The sequence below is a fragment of the Oreochromis aureus genome, linkage group 1, assembly GCF_013358895.1.
Source record: "Oreochromis aureus strain Israel breed Guangdong linkage group 1, ZZ_aureus, whole genome shotgun sequence".
Taxonomy (NCBI): Eukaryota; Metazoa; Chordata; class Actinopteri; order Cichliformes; family Cichlidae; genus Oreochromis; species Oreochromis aureus.
This window is the reverse complement of record NC_052942.1, coordinates 10,779,445-10,803,314: the sequence shown is the minus strand read 5'-3', so window position 1 is coordinate 10,803,314 and position 23,870 is coordinate 10,779,445. Positions and strand designations below refer to the sequence as shown.

The window sequence follows — 23,870 nt, the reverse complement described above, 5'->3', positions numbered from 1 at the left end:
CAAAGCACCTGCAAACACAATATTCGTCATTTAATTGTTTGATAACAGCAGCTGTAACTTCCAACTTGTTCCATGACGGGCTGCGGTTGGTGGGTCTTACATACATAATACTTTTATTTTTTTATGTGTTCCAGTGCTGTTCCCTCACTGGCGTATCCTTTGCACACCGCGAGGGATACACCAATTTTTGTTCTTCAATTGCAGGCAAAAGCGACAAGCATTTCTCAGGCTGCATTCAGGAAAGCCTTTGGAAGGGGACAGCCTTGTCATATCTGGTAAAGAAACACAGACTTCAAAGGATGCAGCCCTGAATGGGCCACAGACAGCATGTGTACGAGAGCATCAGTGCACAGTGACGCACGCGGTGTAGACATTATTAATTGGGTTACATCATAAAACGTACAACACGAACACGTCTTCACGCATTATATGTTGTGGCTTCATTACTAAGGTCTTTACATGAATGGGCTTTGTCACTGATCATTTGTTTATAAGGCCATCGAGGGATAGAGCCCATTTTCTTTATGTGTTTATATTACTCATAAATATGGAGGACAATAAAGTCTGAGATCCCATGACTAATTTCAACTGACTGGGCTGAACGCTTGGACAGACTGTTTGGAAAGACTATCTGTGGAGTACCCTGCGGAAACATTTCAACCTTATGTAACTACTTCTAAGTTCAACATATTTATGACCAGGAAGATGAGTCTACTGGAAACTGTTTGTATTCCACTGGTAATCTTTTAAAATGTTCTCTCTCTGTTCTCTCTCCCCCCACTTTTTTTGTGTATTTGTGATCATTAGTTGGTTACAGTGCAATATTATTTCTTGTCTTCCCACTGCAAACTAAATTACGAGCTGCTGTTTTCTCAGCTGGGTGCCTGGGACAACAAAAAAAAAAGAATCCCCTTTTCTAATCTGGATATGCCTGAGTGAATAACAATAGCTTACTGACTGCCCTCTGGTGTCAACTTCAGTAGGAGGGTGTCTTTTCTTCGAGGGGAATCAGTCTTCCAAATTGGTTGTTGAACATGAGTAACAATAACCACAATTTTAATATTATTTGCTCACAAGAGTACAAAAAAGAAATAAAAATTTAAAAAAATTATGCAGCATGAATGCATTAGGTGATGTGGAGTTGGAGTGTCCTCTGTTGATCATGTTGAATTCAGGTTGTCATTTACATTCAAAAATGCAAGTAGATGTTACATTTTTTTAATGCAGCAAAATCTTTTTTTTTGCTTAAAAAATGACTTTGCTGATTAATTGATCATCCAAATCTCATTACTTTTGCAATGACTAAGCATCTCTAAGTGTTGCCATTTTTGCTTTTAAATAGAAATTCAATATTTTATTTCCTCCGCACAATAAAATGCACATAGGAATGATGACATTTAGAATAACTGCCCTTTTTTATTATGAACAAAATCCCAAATGTAGCAGTGGCATCTAACAGCAAGACCCAGTTAGAATTGTTTTTAATATCTACCTGTCAACAGATCCTGTCATCACGTGGATGCCACTGGACTCCTATTAAAATCTGCAGTGGGGGACTTGTTTCTTCCTCCTTGCACTTCCTTAGTCAAGGTCACAGCTAAAAATGAATGAGTAACAGGCTAACCTTCTCAAACTAAGCTCCATGTATCCCAAGAGTTTTCAATTAGCCTAACACCAGTATTATTTTAGCTCATGTAAAGCAAGTAACATCCACATGTTCATAGAAATTTTAAGCTGAAGTAGATCGTATTATTCCAGTTTAAGAAGGTGATAATAGTAATACGGTCTCTCTTGTCAGTTGTTAAAAGCTATTTCATATTTTGTGCACTCTGGGCTGACTGGATGAAAGAAAGAGATAAGAAGAGGATATCAAAAGGTGAAAAACCTAATAAAAACACACACTGGTGCACACAGTGCAGTGGTGTTTAGTAGTTTCAATGGTGGTGTGGAGAACAGGTGTGTAGAGGAGAGCTCTGTATAGCTCTCAAACACCAATGACTTTCACACAACGACTGCTAACTTCAAACTGGCAGTTTAATGATGGAAAATGACTGAGGCTGAATGCCTCTTCAAACAATGGAAGGAAATTCTATGCACTTCTTAACACATTAATTCAGCCAATCAAGTGGTTTCTTTACAGAAAAGGGGTTAGAGACACGTTACGCACACACTGCTCATTACACATTTGTTCCAGTAGGCTTCTGTGCATATATGTAATAAAACAGGTTACTGAGGTCACATCCTAATCTGCCAATATAGCAGTCGCATCATATACTGACAATATGACATGATCAGCGCTGAATGAGACCTCTGGCCTTTATATGACACTGAATGCTCACCCGCTGTCGATAGAGACATTTAGGGAATCTGCAAAAAAGAAGAAGCCATCATATACCCATCCATCTATTCTGCGGCTTATCCAGTTCAGGGTCGTTGGGCGGCTGGAAGCTATCCCAGGCAAAAAAACAAGGTACACCTTGGACAGGTCACAGAGCTAACTCAGAGAGACAGACAACCATTTGCATTCACACTGACACCTATGGCCAGTTTAGAGTTTAGGATCACCAACCTAACCCCACTCAGTGCATGTCGTGCATGTCTTTGGACTATGGAAAGAAGGCAGAGTCTCCAGAGAGAACCCACGTAAATATGGGGGAGAACATGCGAACTCCGGCCAGATGGTGGATTCAAACCCAGGAACTTCTTGTTGTGAGGCAACAGTGCTAACCTGCCCTAGCTTCCTACCCTCATCCCCAACTGGTCACAGATGACTGCCCCTCCCTGGTTCTGCTGGAAGTTTTCTTATGTCAAAAGGGAATTTTTCCTTGCCAGTGTCACCAAGTGCATGCTCACAGGGGATTCTGTGACTGCTGGGGTTTTCTTAGTATTATTTAGGGTATTTACCTTACAGTATAAAGTGCCTTGAAGCGACTGTTGAATTGAACCAAATAACTTGTCTAATGATGTAATATCGATATGAAAAGACCTTTGAATGATACGGGTTCCTTTTAATTTATATCGTGTGGTCACCCTTTTGTTTATGCATTTGTTCAGTCTCTGCTACTTAAAGTGCATTATTATGCAGAAGTGAAACTCCATTAACATGCAACCTTAAGGTGCGAGGTGTCCTGACGTGCTTTGTTAAGAAGTTCTGGCCCAGCTGGACACGCGCGCATAAATGAACAGTGGCAGTTTCATTAACGTCGTTATAAAGCCAACTCTACTTTTGATAGAAATGCGTGTCACTGTTTTGCATATGAAACGCACCTCGTGCGTTATTCTGTTTGCATTTTCTGCAGAGATTGTTTAATCCAAAGCTCGTCGCGCGACTGCGATGGAGTTCGCCAGGTTCAGATTGTTTTAAGCAGTTCTGCATTACAGTAAATAGTCTGAACAGCTGGCGGCTCGCAGCGCACCGCCTGGCGACAGCTCTCCAAGCTGATAAGTGCCCTGAAAGTAGCAAGGGAGGGGGTGGGGGGGTTTCCATTGAAGGCTGGGACTCGCCATATCCTCGACAAACCGGAGAGCTGTAAAGTTAAATTAAAGAAACCACGCTGGTGATCTGGAGCATTAATAACTTAGTTTATGTTACAGTTTTATGTGCCTTGGTGCGATCGGGCGCGCAACAGAAGGTGAGCGCACATGGGCGAACATTTGTCCGTTTGAGTCAGTGACCGAAAAAAATAACTGTGAAAAAAAAGTTTAGCCGGCGACAGAAGACTAACGGGAGGCTATAATGTCTAATTCTTCCGACCCTCGTCAGGAGAACACACGGAGGGGTTCTGGTTTGGCACGTGGAAAAAGACCACCGGATCTGGAGCTGTCAGAAATTACTTTTAGTGAGCCCGAAACAGGGACACCTGTGGGCAACAACACGTTTTGTGAAAGGGACAAAATGCCAGAGGACGGGTGTACCCCCAACGATATACCTCCCGTTCACCTCCACCCTTATTTTTCTCATCCCCGGATGTCTGTGCGGATGTCGGTGTACAGCACCGGGGTTCGTCCAGTCCTCACCCGAACCTACATCCAAGGGCGCGTGTATAATTTTCTGGAAAGGCCGTCTGGCTGGAAATGCTTCGTGTATCACTTCACAGTGTGAGTGTTTTTATTTTCCTAATCACCCAGATCCACTGGGTATTCAAGGGCATAATTGCAACTCTAAGATCCTAATTAAACAGGGAGTTAATTGCTCATGTAGAGCCTTGGAAGTCCTCACTACAAAGAACTGTTAATCCTATGAATTTTATAAAGATGCTACATAGATATCGCAGCACAACCGGAGGTCCCTTTAGGAACATTATAAGGATGTTTTAGTCTTACCGTGGCAGATTAAAAAAACTAGCATATAATTCATCACAGACGAGAATCTTGGACAAAACAAGCCTTCACAGGAGGAGTATATGAATATTATACAGATCTTTCATTTGGGAGACTATTTTCCTCAGCACCAGTGGGCATTTAATTTTGCAGAACAGTTTGAGTGCAGCAAAGAGGTGTTTTGTATTCAGCAAGCCTCTAACAAGAGAACTTTAAAAACCAATTCAGCCCGGCAGGAAATGTTTCAGTGTTTTCCCTTCCTGACAGCATGATCGGTATGAAGGACTACCTTTTATAAAAACATAAAAGTGGGGTTTATCAAGTGTGGCTCAGGTTATATGGGATAAAGTACCACTGTCATGAAAATTAGAAAACTGATACTTTCAGAATCAGAATCAGAGAGACTTTATTTATCCCCAAGGGGCTAAATTGTCTTTCTTGTCAAATTAAATGTTGCTACTGGGGATAAATACTGTACACCACTGATATCATGCTATCTTTGTGTTTCTTTCTTTCTTTTTCTAAGTGTAACCCATGTCCAGTAAACTCACAGTCTGATATATCCAAGATGGAGAGTTCAGGCCCAGGTTTAGGAATGTGGGATATGATCTCTGAGCACAACCCCACCGTGTGCTGTCTGTCCCCACTTGCTGGCACTGATAGCAGGCAGCTAAACTTGGCAGCATGTGTGCTTTGGAGGAGGTAGTGGCCCTGTCTGGCAGTGCCACCCGGTGACCCTGTGGTGTCGGAGGTGATGCAGGGGAACTCGGCCTGTCAGAGCGGCTTAGTCTCAGTGACTCAAAAGGAGCGTAAGCAAACAGTGCAACTCAAACATGTTAAAACATTACAGAGAATGAGTGGACACTGTAAAGTTAGTACTGTATGATTACAGAAAAAAATCTTGCAATGGTGTCTCAAGAAGGCAAAATCAAGGGGATTTGATGAGATTTACTTATATGTGCAGGTGATCATTTTGGAAAACTGGGTTACGAGGTTTCCTCTCTCCTGACATTTTTTTTTCAAACTGGCAAATTCTGCATTGTTGGGTTTTTTGTTGTTGTTGTTTGTTTTTTTTGCAAGTAAATGCATGGCATCATAATACTCTGTGGATCACTGTGAGAGTCACACTGCACTTTGTATTCTGAAATTTCTACTAAATATAGTGATATGCAAGCAGAATAATCACTTTCACCTTTCTAACTGTGTCCCTGTTAGCAGTGTACATGGTCAAAGTTAAACAAAGGAGAAACTGCCACGATTGGGAGACAGAGGGAGTCTTTTTTTCAGGACATAAAGGCAATTTGATGGCACCCTTTAATGGCAAAAATGTTCTCGGTGCCGCACATACAGATTCAGCTTTTTGAAAACCTGGAGTACATCTGAAGATATTCAAAACGACTAGATTAGATTAGATCATTAGGTTTAATTTGGTGGTGTATTGTTGTGCATTTAAGACAGAGCTTTATTGCTACTATGAGAGCAGCAGGTGCTTGCTGTAAGTATAGTGTGTAACCATGCAGCAGGTTTTTAGTGTCAGCTTAGTACCTTGTTTTGCAAATGTTTGAGTGGGAGAAAGGCAGTTAGGAAGAAGTACCGCCTTATCACTGACCCAGAACTCAAACACCAGAGTGACCCAAAGCCTTATCAGAAGCGTATGTGTGTGTGCGTGCGTGCGCAGGTGAATGCATATGTAAGTCAGTTTAGTGATATAGCATGCTTTAAGGGTCTGAGGAATGTTTCATTATGTTTAAAAAGAAAAGGGCCCATGCATTTCCTTTGAAATGATCATAAAATACACTTAGCTATTGGAAAGAAAGCCTTGCTCCACATATTGCTTTTCTTGTAGCACCACATTTAAAACGAGTCTTGAGTGCCACAGTAAACTCAGCATTGTGTTATGAAGCCATTCCACCTGCTGGTGATGGATCAATCAACTGGGAAATGAAGAGAAAAATCAAATGAAAAGTGTTTGTTTTTTCAGACTAACAATTGGAGGATGTTCAGTCAAATACAACTTTAATAAGAAGATTTAATAAGAAGAGACATCAAGTCATTCTTTTTAATTAAGCAACTTTTTTTTCTTCCATTTTAGATGGCGCTAATAGCTAAGTTACCCAGTGAAGCACATACACAAGGCTACCCATCATCTAAGAGCTGGTATCTCTGAACTATTAACCCTAACCCCATATTGGCCAAAGTTTTGGCTGAGTTTTTTTTTTATAGTTTTTCTTTTTCTTTTGATTGATTTATCTCTGTTTTGTTGCGGGGGGTTTCATAGTACGTGACGGTTAAATAAAAGAGCTAGTTACATGGTCAGCAGCATTACTACTCTTATCCTGTCCCCCACTTTGTCTCTACACTCGCTGCACAACAGACTGCAAGTGAATCTGTCCATCAATAATAGATAGGAGCAAAGCTTTGAGCTTTTGTTTAGAGTTCAGTGGTGCCTATGTAGCTTAGCCGATGTATTATTTTGTCCGTTGCTACACCAGGCCCACGGGTGCCAGACAGCAACACAGAGCCTGTATTATCTATAGGCCTGGAGGTCAAGGAAGTGAAATATGATGGTGCAGTTATAGTGGAGAGGGACTGACAAGTTAGATAGTCTCAGATGAATATAAAGTAAAGCAGAAGTGTATGCTCAGCATACCGAGTGTGTATGTTTACAGGGATTTCAAACGCTCTGAAATAATTTAAGCGGTGCTTCACTGACAAATTACAACCATTAGCATAACAGAGTGTATGGTTTGGAAAGTTTGATGTTCAGCTGTGTTTCTTTTGATCTCCTCTTTAACTGCCTCTGTCACATATTAGCATAAAGTTTTACAAATTACACTATGTTCTTACCGGTGAACATTTTGACTTTTTTTGTGTAATGTGGCTCGCTCTTCCTCGATGTATTTACTTCCATTTTCACAGGCAGCAGTCTGAAGATGTCATTTTGAAGAGTCAGCTTGCTGTGCTGCATTATCTACTTGTTCGGTCCTTTCAGACAAGACAAGCTGCTTTAGCTGTGTTACGCACCAGCCCTGAGCAGTTTTCTCCTCAGTCTTTTATCTGTGTTGACGTGTGCAGTGCACGTTCATGGCTGTGTGTGCGTGTGTGTGTCTGTGTTTAAGCTAAACACAGACACACACAGAGGGGGTTATTTCGATTCCTGGCCAGTCTTCAATGAACTGAAGCTGTAGCGTGTGGCGATAAGGGTCTTCGTGGTGCAAACACTGACTGGAAACTGTAACTCTCCATGCGTAAAGTTTCCATACAGGAATGTTTTCATGTTGGAACAAGACAATTAATATTTAGGGCTGCGGTGGCTGCATGACTGGAAAGGATGTTTCCAGTCATCCAGGAAGCACCAACATCTTTCAGTGATTTTTCAGTCACCAGGGGGTTTGGAGGTGATGGGATGAGTTCATGTAGCTTCAGGTTTCACTCGCCACTAAAGCTGCAGTGTCCCTGATATGAGTCTGGATTGTACTTAGTGCCAATTTTGGCACCTAAAATAGACAAGACAAATGAAATTGGGGATTTTTTTTCTTTTCCTTTTCTTTCTTTTTTTGTCGGTAGTTTTACTTTACATTTTTCAATCATCTAACCATTTTACAGCTCCAGCTGTCACCATATTTGTGTGCAGTTAAAATAGTTACAGCTGTCATTCTTATATTGCCAGGAGTATAGAAACAACTGAGGTGTTGTTTCTCTCACACACACGCACACACACATACACGGTGTCTATGTGTGCACTGCAGTGATACAACAGATGGACTCTCTGCAGTAAATTTAGTTAGCATTGTAATTTCCAAACTCTACAGCATTATAGCTGCTAAAGGTTCTCTCTGCCGAAGAGCACCAACTCATTTAGAAGAAGACTCACTTATTCATTCACTAAAATGCCAGATGTTGTCACCCAGGTCAGCGTTGGTAACATTATACAGTGATATTTCCTTAGTAAACAAGAGAAATTTCAATGGGGTCCTGCAATCAATCCTGGAACTTGGAGCTACGTGAAGGTTAATCAGCTGAAAGTAACGTCATCCACATAACCTGATAACGTTATGTCACGGGACTAGCTGCATGTTTGCAGGCTGTCTCGGTTTTGTTTTAATTTGTAGATTAGGTAGCTCATATGTCAATTTCATCCAAGTGGTAACTTCAAACAGCATTACTCTTAGCCCTCCTCCTCCAAAAGAAACACTTGCTACATTTGCAGTTTGCCTTAAATAAATAATTAAATTACACTTTTTCTTTTTATCTTTGAAAGATTTTTCTTTTAACTGTTTAGTTATGATTTTATACTTCTCCAAAAAAAAGTACTTTTTTAAAAAAAAAAAGTGTTTATTCATATTGTTGTTTTTCGTGTGAAAAACAGGTCATTATTCAGTATAATGCTGTTGCTGTTTGGTTAAGTAACATACACATATCCACTTGTAAATATGCCCAAAAGAAATAAAAATCACACATATTCTAATGTTCTTTAACATGTGTAGAATGTCGACATGTGCAAAGGCTTTTTGTTTTTTGGAGTTTTTTTGATCGGTGAGCCACTTAACACTGACCTATGAATCATTCAGGCATAACCTAACTCACTGGATCAAGCAGTTTTGAGTTTACACACACGTTAGCAGAAAGCCCATTTTAAAATGTATCTTTAGGCACTCTCTTACTTGCAGCCTGTCACAAAAGAACATATATTTCTTTCCTTGAATCTGAAATAAATAAATAAAATGCCAAGAATAGCACAGTTCAACAGGCATAAAATAGCATTTTTGTACCAACAGGGTGATTCCCAAAGAGCTATTAGCCAAAATCTTGGCACATCTCAGCATTGTGTACAGAGTGTCCTTCAAAAAATCAGAGGAAACTGGACAAGTGGAGGACAAAAGAAGAGGCAGGCCTCAAAGAAACCATCTGCAGCAGATGAACATTATAAGAAAGTCATGTACTTGGAAAAAAAGAAAAAAAAATCCAGCAATGACCTGACACAGGACCTGAGAGATGTATCTGGCCCTTCGTTTGATCCAGCTACTGTTCACTGAAGCCTCATCAGAAATAGTCTCATTGGAAAAGTAGCTGTCAAGAAGCTATTCTTAAAGAAAGGAAACAGGGAGAAAAGGCCGAGGTACACAAAAACTGGACTGAAAATCAGTGGCAATAGGGCTTAAGAAGGGATGAACACTATCAGTCATGGATAGGCTTCCTCAGAGCCCAGAGCTAAACAATACTTGAAGCAGTGTTGGGTTGTCTTGAGAGAGAATGGAACAAAAGGCACCCAACGTCCAAAGAAGAGCTTTGAATGTCCTTCAAGGACAGAGGTATTCCTGAACACTAAGAAATTGCAAGAAAACTTGCTTAAGAGAGTTCCGGCTGTGTTTAAGATTAAAGGTAATCGTAACTCTATTGACTTTCAGACTTGTTAGAATTGTACAGACTCTGTTTTTCCCATGTATGTTTGCAGAGACACAGCAATACATTTGTGTCTGAGTTAGTCGTCAAAGTTTTCTTGTGTCTGACGGCAGGCAAACACACTGACATTGAAACAAGAATCCATTCAGAAGTTTTGCCCTTTATCACCAACATCCCATTCCCAAGGTAACGGAAATGAAAAGCTAATCATTTTAACCTTGGCCCTCCTGGCAACTTTTCGGCAAAGTATCACATGACAGTTTTGTTAAGCTGCCAAAGTGCGAGTAGACTGCTCGGTAACATGGCCGTGGCTTCACTGGTGACATCATAATGAAGTGAAAGAGGACAGTAAAATACTATCTTAACTGTGGTGTCATATGGGATCAGAGATATGACTAGAAACTGTATTTAACTCTGGTTCTCAGCAATGCACCCTGTGATTTTAAAGTAGATCATATGTGATGAGCAGCTGTTGAATTATTGGCTAAAGAATTGCAATGCTTAACACTAGCATTACTTGAGCTCTGTAAGCTGAGGTTACTGCAGTACTGCAATGATAAAAATTTAAAACACGAACCTCTGTCTTGTTGGACTAAAGCACATGTGAGAAGGTTATGGGTTTGAAAATGGTTTATCACTTATATTACAGTTAGTCCTGCTTTTCCACCTTCCTTTAATGCCGTCAAATTAAACAAAACCTTTCCCTTTGACTTTTATGAACAGCAAAGGGGAAAAAATCAATAAAATTGATGTTATGTTACAAGGTACTGTGTAGACTTTTTAAATAAGGTTTGCTCTTTTCTTTCAAATAACAAAAACATTGTTAGAATTTAATCTCAAGGTCACATGAGTAGTAGGTTTTTGGTGTAGTGTCACAGCAGTTTAAAGCTTTATATCAACAATATGTATTACTCAAGTAGTATGAGGAGTTTCAGACATCTCATTGTTTCTGCATTTGAAATGCTTGTGACCTTGAGAGGGATAAGGAGAATGTTAAAGAGCAATTTCATGTTTGTTGATACTGCTTGTGGGTTGTGTGCAAACCAGTGTTCTTATTATTTGACAAGTTTATCATGTGCTTTGCATTCATATGGTTGAGTTCAAAAGGTTCCTAGTATTTGCTCCAGAGGGCTGTCCTTGAATGTTTTCTCAGATTCAATCAAATACTTTTCATGGTAAAAATACAACATAATGCCATGCTGTCTGGAACCTTCTTTTTTTTGTAAGGTTGTTCAGAAGCTTAAACCCAAAGCAGACACCAAAGCTGACTGAATTTTTGCAGCTTAAATCAAAGTGTGAACTGCTGACATAAATATGAGGTGAGGTATTGAAAAATGGAGTGAGGATTTTGCAGTTACATGTCTTGACTGACAATTTATGCAAACCTTTGACTTAGGGAAAATAAATGATCCATTTGGCTAGTAGTATGCAACTGGATTTTATAAAAAATAATGGTGCTATGTATGAACTGTATTGTAAAACTTAATAAAACCTCATTTTAATCAAGATTAACGTATGTTCTCTTTCATTCTCTCCAGATTTCTGATAGTTTTGGCGTGTTTGATCCTCAGTGTTCTCTCTACCATTCAGCAGTACCAGGCCCTGGCGCACACAACACTCTTCTGGGTGGTGAGTGTTAAATTTTAGAAATAAGAAAAGTAACAACTGAGATTTTCCTGAAGAACATTGGTTTGTGCCTGGTTTGTTGTTATTTGGGGTTTTCTTGTATTTAGAGCTGTACATAGAGTGGACAACAAATTTTACAATAGCTTTAATATTTCTATTCATTTTTAACTTTAGAGTACTTCATATATACATATACATAAAAAAAACTTTATTGAAAAAAACTTTATTCAAAGTACAACTTAAATGTAACAAAAGTCAGTATTCAGTATATTTTCTCAGTTTTAGCCTGCTTTGTAAATGCCTGAACAAGTAAGAAACCAGATTGTCAGCCTTCAGTGGCAACAGTAGTTAGGAGATAAAAGCCATGCTACCAATAACTAGGTGGAGACCCTGGGTTTGCCCCAGGGCAGAGCCAGTTGGCTGTACCCAAAACACATCACCTAGGAGGCATCCTAATCAGATGCCTGAACCCTTGCAACTGCCATCAGCCACTGAGTGTAAAGTAGCACAAACATGAACTATTCGTTTTGCCAAAGAACAGTTGACATTAGCACCTTATGGAGGAGGCATCAGGAAGGTATCCCAGTCCGATGCCGGAACCGCCTCAACTGTTTAGACAAACAGTGGCTTTACTCTGAACTCCTCCAAAATGACCAAGCGTCTCACCCTATCTCCAAGCAATAGTCAAGACCGATTCTTGTATCTCAGATATTATTCTTTTGGTCACTGCTCACAGCTTATGCCCATAGGCAAGGATAGGAATGTTACCAAGTAGATGAGTTAAAGTATCTCTGTGTAGACTGTTCATTAACATTTTTAAATGTTCCTTGTCATTATATAAAATTTTAGTGATACTGACAAGAAATTCTCATAATTACGTGATAATTTTTATATTGTGTCTGTTTATGTAAAAGCAAAAAAGGTCCTCTAGTAGCCATTGTGATTATGACAATAGAGACAGACTGAGTCAGATACTGCATTCTGCAGGTGATTAGTTGTTTGCTGTTCTTTTCCCTTTTATCAGTTAATGTTTATTTCATCTAACCATGACCATTACATGACCTTAGCCTAGAGTGAGGCCTATAAATAATGCACCATTCTCATGCTGTAATCTCCTCTGAAGTGCTGAAGGCTCAGTTACCACCTTTTAATACATAATCAAACCAACCAGGATACAGTGACTGAAGATGCCACGGGGAAGACAGACTCAATACTATGGATTCCAAAAAAAGATCTGTTTGCACATCATCATAAAGAAGGTGTTTGCTAGATGCTCAGTGACCCAGCGAGTACTAGTGGGACTACTCTCTAGCTCTAGAGGTACCAAAGTTTATGACACAAAAACAATCTGATTTTGTTCCTGATGGTCTGCTGTAAGCTTCAAATGGGCATACAAGGAATAAAAAAAGAGTCACTGTGGAACAGGAGGTCCTGCTGTACCTCATGTTGTGCTATAATAACCACACACATCCACAGGTACAGTCACGGCCACAATTCACATTTCATTTGACAACAGAAATGAGTCATGGGGAGCATAAGCAGGGGGCTACGAAACAGGTTTACAATTATTTTATGAATATATTGTTTGCTGTATTGAATTCACTGACAGTTTCCAAGGTCCTCGTGTCAAATCTGCTGTGCCGTATGACCAGACAAACTACCAAATACAAGTCACGACAACACTTTCAAGCAATTATAGACAGTATCGGGATCTTCATGCTTGATGGTTGCAGTGATCCACGAAAGGTAGCAATGTGCAAGTACAAGATAAGGAAAAGAAGACAGTTCTAAAAAGATGTATGGATATGTTTTTTAAGGTTGTAGACTTACTTGTTAGGCTGTAAAGATATGCAGGGTGCGTTTGCCAAGAAATGCTGAATCTAAACTGGTTTTGTGTATTTTTAATTATCCTGATCAGCAGTCTGTGACCCACTTGTTTCTGAAAGATGGGAGAAGTGTGACCGAGGTTTAAAAGAATCCAAATCAAAAGCAAGATTCACCTCTTTTTCTCACAGCCTGTCCTCCCTTTAGAGTCTCCTCATCCGATCTTTTATATGACTTCTATCATCTACTCGGCACCTTTGTTTTGTCTCTTTGTGTTGGCCAACGTAACACAAACAAGCCCAATTGGGATACAGAAGGCAGCTGTATCCCAATTTAGGATTTGCTTCTGTTCTTTGCTAAGCAGCTATCTTTAAAACAATTTTAAAAAATGATGACGGTGCGATTAATAGTGACCGAGTTACGATGTGTATTTTGATTTTGCCTGTGGGATGTGATACGTGGATAAAGCACTGTCTAAATGTCAGAGTAAACAGAGATGTTTCATTTCGACCACAGTTTGTTGTTTTGAAACCCCAAATCTCAAATGTCAGTGTGTGCTGTTTAAAAAAAATCTATTTCATTTATTGATGGCCCTGACCACTGCATTACAAAAAAAACAAAAAAACATTTAGGGACAGTTTTGCTCATACTATATAAGTGACTTTTCTACAAACAATTTCAGTGTGTCCCGCTGGCCTAAGAGGGCAAAAGTGCCTCCTCTAAAATCAATAGTAAATGAGATAAACTTAACCCCGAGACACCAGCTGCTGAGCACAGAGGAGCTGTCTGGGTGATGAGTGAGTCACTCAAGCTTGGATAAAAGAAAACCCAAAGAAAGGATAAAAAGGATTTTGAGGAGGACTGGAGCGTGCCACATGTGACAAGTTCACCTTGGCCTGAGGATAATGGGATAAAATAGTCATGGTGGTTCATGAGCCGACACATCTCAAATCCTACAGGTTTATTTTCTGCTTCATATACAGGGCTGCTGTGCGTTCTTCTGTTTAAAAGTCAGACTTGTAATTAAAAAAAGAAACTAAAACAAAAGAGAACGTCTGAAAGTCTTTTATTAAAAACTACTACTGTATCATCAAATATACATACATTTTATTGCAACCTGTTTTTCTGCCTTAGGTTCACCCTCTGGAGATATTTAATCTTCTTATTCTTCTCTTCTACACAGATAATGAATAATTAATATTTGCTGCTAAAATCTCAAACATTCATCTCTTCCATCCTGCATCCCTGAGGGACTGTTTTGTACTTTGTGCTTTCTAGTTTAGAGATTTGCTCTGACCCTGCTACTCTTTCATTCTTTCCTCCCCCACCGCTGAAGCCTCTCCTTTGTCTTGTTTCTTTCTTCCTGTATGCTCAAGGTTAACAGAAACCACTCTGTTCTTTAGTTGGAGATGGAGCTTTGGCTGGCACTGTGTAGTAGTGTTTTTGGCCAGATGCTTGGCAGTTTGCCCAAAGGATTCACATTCTCAAAAGAATTTGTTTATTTCTTGTTGGATCCAAAGCACCGTGACCTATTTAAAGTATAGCTGCATTGTTTTTGAGTGTGTCAAAGTGCAAAGGAATTCAGGCAATCTAAGCTGGGTGACCTGGAATTTCACTAATGGAGACCAGTAAGTCATCCTTCAGTGTAGATTACTATACTGGAATGGAGCATTAAAGAGATGGGGGGGGGGGGGGGATACCAAAGGGTGGGATATAGTGAGAGTCTAACATAGGGGAACGATGCAGGAATGAGAATCAGTGATTTGTCTGGGTCAAAAAAAAAAATAATCTTGCATTGAGGACTTCAGGGAAGGACCCTCAGCATGGAGACAATGATTTCAGGAGGTGTTTTCGATTTGTTGTCACCCCCCCTTGTGGTTCTCATAATAAGAGAAAAAGGATGGAAGAAGCAGAGTTGGGTGGGTTTGTAGGGGTGAGGGATTTGAGAGCAGTGAGATCTAGCGTAGCAGCGGGGTTAGGCGCGAGAAGCTGGATGAGAATGAGGATTGATCTTTGCTTCCTTTTTTTTGCTTGCTTGGTTTTTTTTTTCATTTTGCCTTCTGTAAATAGCTTCCTTGTCAAAATGTGCTGCATTGTTTTCTTCTAAATAAAAAAAAAGAGAGCTGTTCAATTTCTGACCAAAGCACGCATCCTTAAGGTCTTATAAACAAAAAAACAATAAGTTCCTAATCTTAACTAATAATTGTTTGCAAATGTATTTTTTTTCTTTAAATTACGAAAACCACAGTGCCTTAGTCATCTTAGCTCACGTTTTATCTTCTCTGTGACTCACGGCACGTTGTCACCTGTCAGTGAAATAGAGTAAAACCACTGTCAGTATTCTGTGTATCTATCAGCTGTCTATAACATTGTCATCATGTGCAGACACAAGACACATAAACACTAAAAAAAATTGCTCTACAGTACCCGAGGTAAAGAAAACTTTTAACTCAAGCTCCACGATTCACACCAGAGCTTTTGAAGTAGAAATCCTTGCTGAAAAATTAAATACTGTAACATTTTAGATATTAGCTTCCAGGAACACACTTTAGCATATTAATAATCCAATTTTCATTTTACAAGGTTTAAATTTTTAGCTCAAATAATGAAAACAGCTCCAAAAGCTCAGAGATTTCGCCCTTAAAACATAATTTGCTCATCCAAAAAAAAAATAAGAAATGAAAAAAAAAACTAAGGAAAGGTTAGTGATTTACTGTCAGACAGCTTCTATCCCAAACTGAGACATGTGGAGTTTATTGTTGTGATTTAATTAATTTCCCAATATTGGTGTAATTATTACATTCTTATCTGGTTAGATTACTTTAGCAATGACGACTATAACCTGTGGCTCTCAAGCTTTTTGTGGCCCCCTTTAAATGCTGAAAAATGTTCATGCCTCATTTTTCTCTGTACCAAAATAAGTGTCTTTCAGCATAGTGTTACTTAATATTTAGTCCTAACAAGCCCCATCAGTGCCGTCCGCCTCATAGTCTGAGAACCGCTGGGTTACACAAGCAATGTAGCTTTTAATGATAAGCGTATTTTAAATATGTTGATAGGCTGCTTTAAGGCTTTGCTAGCTTTAGACCAGGTTAGTTCCTACAATAGATGGTAAAAAGGTACCACTGTTATACAGCCCACTGCTTTTTGCACCACCATTTTGAAGCCTTTAAGTTTGCAACTTCCGTTATAGCATCTTGATTTTTTAAAACTGGGTGGAACCACATTTGACAAGGAAATGTGGCTAAGAGTAGCACTGGCTGCTAATTTGGTTAGCAAGGTGCATTGACAGGCTAATACCCAAAGATCTTAAAGAAATTTGGACTTACCTATCACATAAAGGTACTAGGACACTAAACAAGTATAACTTTAAGCCTTAATACATTTTAAATGGGTTATTAAACTATAACTGCTTTGCTATTATCATAAAGAGGGAACTTAGCTTAAGAGAACAAAATAGTAAACATTTTTCTGCCACAATGTGTCGAGAGGCGCAGGTCTGACTGTGGGTTAAGACTTCTAACTGACAAGTCCTTAGCCAGTGAGCCAGTGTCATACCATAGCTAATCACCATTTTAAAACATAGTATGACTGAGAGTTACAAAACAGACTGAACCTGTTATTCTGTATCACCCATAATCAGTGACTGAGAACATCAGCTCAACAGGAAAGTGTATACAGTGGTTCGGTCAGAAAGCTGTTTTCAGTTAGTGTTCAGATACAGTATAGCTTTAAGACACTTTCACATTGGCTATTTTTCTGGCTCTGAAACTATGTCAATGCTTGGATTTAATTATTTGGGGCAAGCTGCAAATTATATTCAAGAAACTTTCACATTGGCTAATTAGTCAGCCTAACCTAAGAAACTGTCGCTGGGCTACCAGCTGCCATGAGTTTTCTCTCCTCTCCACAGTCATTGTAGACAACTAAGCTAGGCTAACAAGCTGCTGGCTGTAGCTTCACTGTACAGAAAGATGAGTAGTACTTGGGATAAAGTCAAGTATCTTTTCTAGAATGTATAAGATTTTGTTTTATTAAAAGAAAAATATAAAAATGGACAGTTTGCCTTCCTCTTTAAAACCACCTTAATCCTTGGGTAACATTTGTGTGTGAGCAGCTAATGTAGCTTTAAGCTGCCACAATCAGCAGTAAGGGGTGGGCTACAGAGGTCTTATAACCTACTTTTTTCTCACTGTACACCTCCAGATTTTCATCAAATCCCAGCTGATGCTGACTCAAGTACTCAAGTCACTCTGAAAAATATCAGATCTTATACGACTCTCTCCAGAGATAGAAAGACTTTATGTAACATTGCTCACGTATATATTCTTCAAGATTTATTAATTTAGATGTGTAAAATAATCAAAATTCAGTTTCAAAACTAACTAAATAGAGATAAAGATTATTGAACTACCTGTCAGAAAGCACACGTACCTTATTTTATCAGGTACATTAAATTCTTTTAGTAGCTGACTCAAATCAATGGTGTGATACAAATTAGAAGTAGCAAATGGAGTATGCACGGAATGAAAATGAATCCTTGACAAATTGGAAGTGTTATCAGGTTATTAATTATCTTGGTAATTAATAATATTTTATCCATATTATTGTGGTTAAAGTAATCCAAACTTTGTTTTAGTTGGAGCAGCTGTTCAGCCGTTTTTGGACCGAACATCCTGCAGCAGCATCTGATGTTTGTCTTTTTTTTATCTGCCTCCCTCCCTCTCCCTCATTTGTCTGACAGGAGATTGTCCTTGTGGTGTTCTTCGGTGTGGAATATTTTGTCCGCCTTTGGTCAGCAGGCTGCCGCAGTAAATATGTTGGCATCTGGGGCCGACTACGCTTTGCCAGGAAGCCAATATCTGTTATAGGTAGGAACACAATCCTCGTGCACACACACACACACACATATCTTTACACATGCATGCTGACAGACGTATCACTCCCCACCCACGCACAAAATTTAAACAATATCTGTAATATACCCTGAGCTTTATCCCAAAATGAGATATTTAAGACAAATTCAGCATGAAATTAAAACTGTCACTGCAATATTTCTTCCACCTTCAGCTTGTTATTCTTAAATTCGATGCCTCCAGGTGTTTTTTTTAATATGTTGCAATGAAAATTAGTATTAATAATGTTTGTAACCCTTCTTAGCTAAATTGATTAATAGAATCATTCTGAAATGAAAACTGATGATAATTTCCTAAAATAACACTTTCTGTACTTTCTTCTTTCACCCCCACCCTCCCAGCCCACCCCCATATGGAGACCACCACTTCTTAATTTCTTGTTGTATTAACCACCATAATCATGAATGTAAAAATATTCATATTATATACGTTATTGGTTATGGCATATGTAGGCTTAAGACCCCTCATTCTCTATTAATGCAGATCTGATTGTAGTTGTTGCTTCGATAATTGTGCTGTCAGTGGGCTCCAAAGGCCAGGTCTTTGCAACCTCTGCTGTAAGGTAAGCGACTGTGTGCAGTATGTACAAGTAGAAACTTTGTAAGAAGATGCTTTCTGTACCTCTGGCCTCAATAGCATAACTATGTACCCTGCACAAAGCCAGATCCATAATGAATGGTTTCATGAGTTTGGGGTGAAAGTTTGTAGCCATGACTGTAAGAACGTACTACACCTCTGGGATTAATCGCTGAACTACAAGCCAGGCCTACTGCTCACTGCTCTGCAAGGGAGAAAATTATACGTCGAAAGTCTTTACATAGGAATGGAGACCATTTATGATATATGTGATAAAGATGCACACATGCTTTAGGTATAATATTTCTAGCCTTATTGTGTCTGCATGAATATTAACATTCAATTGCTGTGCAGAATAATATCTGCATATAAACACTTTCTCTTTTCCTTTTCCCTTTTTTTTAATCGACCAGAGGGATTCGCTTTCTGCAAATCCTGCGTATGCTCCACGTTGACCGACAGGGAGGAACGTGGCGTCTCCTGGGCTCAGTTGTCTTCATCCATCGGCAGGTACACAATCACTCCTTTAAAGGCTTCAAATTAGATTTTACGTCCAAAACTATTACCACCACCAGAGCTTCGGAGCATTATTAGTTAGCTGCCAGCTTTCTGTCAGGGGATTATGCCAAGGATAGTCTGTCCTCTTCATGTTTTATTTTTCCTTTTTATGCGGTATAAAGAGAAGGTCCTCACATGGGAATACCTCATACAGTTAAATGAGTATTCAGCCGAGAACCACAACAAAAGCGCCACTGCGTAATAGCTTGGGTTTTTGCGTTATAGGCTCATCTGCTGGAGAGGGCCATGTCTTTCTCTAGGGTATCATTCAGCTGAGACACAGAGGTGGACGTGATTAGCCCCAGTGGTCACAGTAGTTGTCCTTAATGTGAGTATAAAAAGAGAGAGTGATGAGCAGGGGATCAAGGATGTTACTCATCCGGTACCACCTACCATGCTTACTTGTATTGGCCTTGGCTGATTTTGCTTGCAGCTGAAGCTGGTTATCATCAGCCACTGACCTCTGCTATGAATGTCAGCACAGGGACACATTGGGGCATTTTCAAATCTGATTTCTGACTGGCTGTAGAAAGCACTTTAGCTTGAAGGTACAAAAAAAAAAAATGGTAAAGTTTGGAATGTACTTGTTATTGAAGGAGAGTGCAGTATCTCTCATAGCTGATATGCCTCAGGGATGAGTTCTTGTTAATCTGCTAAGTTCTGTTTCCTTAGAAACCTCCTTTGTGTTGCATGCTGTGCTCCTAATTAACTGATTGTTTTCAAAGGTCATATTCACCTTCTCATGGTTAGTTCAGCTAAATTACTATTGAATAAAAACAAATATACACACAAATATACAATCTGCAGTGAAAACTTCAACCCAAGAGTCTTGTGCTGTGTCTGACTCATTTTGAGGAAGTATATAAAATTTCCTACAAAACAAGAAAAGGTTGAGATAATGAACATAGTTTATGCAGTCCATCTACAGTTATTTAGGGGGACTGAGACAATGGGATAGTTTTTTTTCCTCTGTACACCACCATAGTTGATTTCAAATGTATGCAATAAAGATGTGATTGTTTTTGGTTTATTTCAAGGGTTTAACAAAAGTATTGCATTAGCCTTTTTAGCAATTAAAGTCAAGTATACAGAATTATGTATATGTCTAAACTGGTCCTAACAGACAAGCAGTTTCAGGGTCAAGTCAGGATATTTTCCTGATTATACTATGGCAAATTATGCAGATGAAAGATCTGGACTTGATTTCAAGTGATGAAATCAGCTGTCCACTGCAACATTCAGAGATCCAAGGATGCAACGTGGTGCATTCTTAAAAAGAATGAATGCATTGGGCAGCTCAGCAATGACAAAGTGCCAGGACGACAACAGAAGACGACTAAAGTAGACGATCGCAGTATTCTTTCCACCTTCACAGCATCTGGCCAAAATGCATTCATTACTGCAAATTTTTATATCAAAAGTTTCTGACAAAGTGCAAACGACTGGTTGCAATCCAAAAAAGGAAAGTCAGATTAGACTTTTTCATAAAACATCTAAAGGAGATTGACCAGTTCTGGGGAAAAAATAAATCCTTGGACAGATGAAACTAAGATTAACTGGTATCAGAAAGATGGGAAGAGAAACAAACTGAGAAAGAAGTGAACAGCTCAGAAGCTTATTACAAATCTGAAAGATATCACATCATCTGTCAAACATGGTGAAGGTAATATTGCACAGGCATGTGTGGCTGTCAGTGGAACCAAGTCACTAGTGTTTATCGATGATGTGACTGGTGAAAGAAGCGCTCGCAAGTGTTCTCTACTCAGCTAAATCCTGCAAATAGAAAACAACCCAAAGAAAGCTGCAAAACTTTCTCAAGACAAAGAAATTCAACTGACAGGTCAGTCACCTGATCGCAACCGAACACAGCATGCTTTTCACTTACTGAAGGCAAAACTGAAAGCAGAGAGATCCACAAACAAATAGGAACTGAAGACTGCTGGAGTAAAGGCCCGACAGGGCATCTCAAGGGAGGAAACAGCATTTAGTGATGTTCATGGGTTTTAGACTTCAGGCCGTCATTCATGGCAAAGGATTTTCATCCGTGTGTTGAAAACAATCATTAGATTTAAAATTACTCATGTTTGTTTGACCAATTAGTTTTGAGCCCTGAAAATAGAAAACTGTGTATAAATATGACAGTAATTTTTAAACACTGAACTAAAGCTGAAAGACTACAAATAAATCTCATCTTGATTGTTTGATTTAAAGTCCAGTGTGATGGTGTTCTCAGAGAAATCTACAAAAAATTGTGTCACTGTATATATATAAACCGTAAACTATAAACTGTGTCTTCTTTTGTCTTTCTTAATCCCTTTAATCATCTTGTAACTCCCCCACCCCCTAAATTTGCATAGAATACACCTACAGCATGCAAAACCACGTTAAACTTATTTCAGGTTTTCTCTATTTTCCAAACCCTGCTAGCTGAGAGTGACAAGGCTTCACTGATGTAGACCATTTAAGGGTTTCACTGTCCAATTCCACTCACACACTGGCTGGGCTGTTCCTAAATGGACTCTGAAAGGAGAGGATGAGTGTGAGACTGACTCTAGGAGAGGCCTGGCTAAATTCAGTCCTGATTGCAGGCATCAGAAGTCATCATGTGTGACATAGAGGGAGCTGTTCCATGAGAACCACACTCATCACATCCATGCTTTATTTTTGTTTCACCTTGCACTGCAGTCACTGTGGGTATAGTTCTCATATGTTCTGCTAAGGCTCTACACAACTCCAACAGCCGGAAGGGAAATACATTGTGTACTCTCACAACAGCCAGTGCAGTAGGGGTCAAGTTGCCATCAACCAGCTGGTCTCTGGTGTATTGTATATATGTTCCTTTGTGAGTTTCTTGGTGTTATACAGAGCAGGAATGTTTTGCTCCACTAGACTCTCGCATAAACGCATGAAAGTGCAGCCCCCTCTGTGTTAACAGCTGGAGTTTTTAAAGTCAATGGAGTTTCATTCACTCCAATCAGTATCCAATCCTTGTGTTATAACGGCATTTACATACACACACAGTAGCATTCTAGTGCCTGTGGCTCTAAACACAATTTGCACAGTTGCTCCTGGCTGATACTGGCAGATGGGAGGCACACATCTCGTGAATGTGTTTGCCAGGTCACAGCAGCAGCAACACATCTACTAAACCTCAGGTAGCAGCTCAAGGAAAATGTGCCTGAATGCGTTAAAAGCTGTTATTTCCAAGAATCAAGTTGCTAGCAGTACGGATGACTTGAAGGTGTTATACAGGCTCTGTCAGGTGTTTACTGGCAAAGGTCTGATGCCCAGAAACATTCCCAAAAACAATGTGTGATGAAATGAGGAAATGCAGGTGCAAATGTGGACTACCGGGAGATCGTAAGCACCGTTTGTTTAGAGCAATGTAAGGCTAGGATGGAACAATTCCACAGTCATCTGCTGCTGCTTCTCTGTGTGGCAGTCTCAGAGTGACAGTTTTGGGCCGAGACACGAATAAAATTTTCACTTATCAGGAATTCATCCCAATTTGATGCAGGCAGCGCTCTGCCACTTTGAGTAGTTAAACCCAGTTTAAAATCACGTAGTAGGTGAGTGCACTTAGAGAGCTTTTTCACAAAGCAGTAGTCTAATTACACTCAGACAGGATGAGAGCCAAACCCAAGTAGACCTCCTGAGCAAATTGTAGACAGCTGCTTATTGAATCTGCAACACGATGCTTTATATATATGATAAATACACTGGAAGAGATCAGACGTCTGGGTTTCAAAGTAATTTATGATGATTTACCGCACATCTGAATTCAATCAACACCCCTGCAGTGATTACTGATTATTACTGAACTTACTTTCACTTTAAACTCATTAGCACTTATGGCCCCTTTAAAACTCGAGACATTTTAGTCTTTGCTCAGGCCAAGAATACCATAGCATTTTAATGGCTTTTCACTTGATTAAAAAAAAAAAACACTTGAAAAAGAAAAAATATTCTGAATAAAGTTGCACAGTTTTGGTTGAGATAGAGCGTCATAATCAAATTTCAGATGGCAGTTTTCAAATAAGATCCCATCCAATTGATGTTCGATTGAAAGAACTGGTGCTGAAAATTAGCGGCAAAATGACAGGTTGCATGATTAAGAACACAGCTTTGCATTCACCTTTGGTTATTGAATGACACAAGCCAGCACAGGCAGCAAAATGCTCCGATGGAAAAATGTAATCATCATATTTACCCAGCACTCTTACATGAATATTCACATCCATATGTCATGTTATTAGCAAACACAGCCACATCCGGCTACAGGCAGCTGACTGGTAAGCTAACTGATGCATTTTGCCAGAAAGTATACATAAATTCACACCTCATATTACTTAATATTTTCTCTAACATGGTCACATGTTTGAGTTTAAAATTTGTAATATCTTTGTGCATGTGTATTTCAGGAGCTGATCACAACCTTATACATTGGCTTTTTGAGCCTGATCTTCTCGTCGTATTTTGTCTACCTGGCAGAGAAAGATGCTGTTGACAGCAGTGGCACCACTGGTTTTGGGAACTATGCTGATGCCCTGTGGTGGGGAGTGGTAAGCATTTGTATTACTTATAGTGTGTGGCCATAAATCTGTGTACACACTCACATTTTGGGGACTCATGGGACAAAAAGGGAAA

The 23,870-nt window shown here is 39.4% G+C and overlaps 1 protein-coding gene across 3 annotated transcripts in view; it reads left to right on the top strand.

Annotated features, from left to right (window-relative positions):
• Nucleotides 1-3,480: 3,480 nt before the first annotated feature.
• Nucleotides 3,481-23,870, top strand: part of kcnq1.1 (potassium voltage-gated channel, KQT-like subfamily, member 1.1) — a 40,458-nt gene continuing 20,068 nt past the window's right edge. For all 3 annotated transcript variants that reach the window (XM_031751502.2, XM_031751501.2, XM_039605354.1), the window contains exons 1-6: nucleotides 3,481-4,098; nucleotides 11,262-11,352; nucleotides 17,918-18,044; nucleotides 18,573-18,651; nucleotides 19,079-19,175; nucleotides 23,645-23,785. In XM_031751502.2, coding sequence (XP_031607362.1) covers nucleotides 3,737-4,098; nucleotides 11,262-11,352; nucleotides 17,918-18,044; nucleotides 18,573-18,651; nucleotides 19,079-19,175; nucleotides 23,645-23,785 — 897 coding nt within the window. In that variant the 5' untranslated portion in view covers nucleotides 3,481-3,736. The remainder of the gene's footprint in view (nucleotides 4,099-11,261; nucleotides 11,353-17,917; nucleotides 18,045-18,572; nucleotides 18,652-19,078; nucleotides 19,176-23,644; nucleotides 23,786-23,870) is intronic.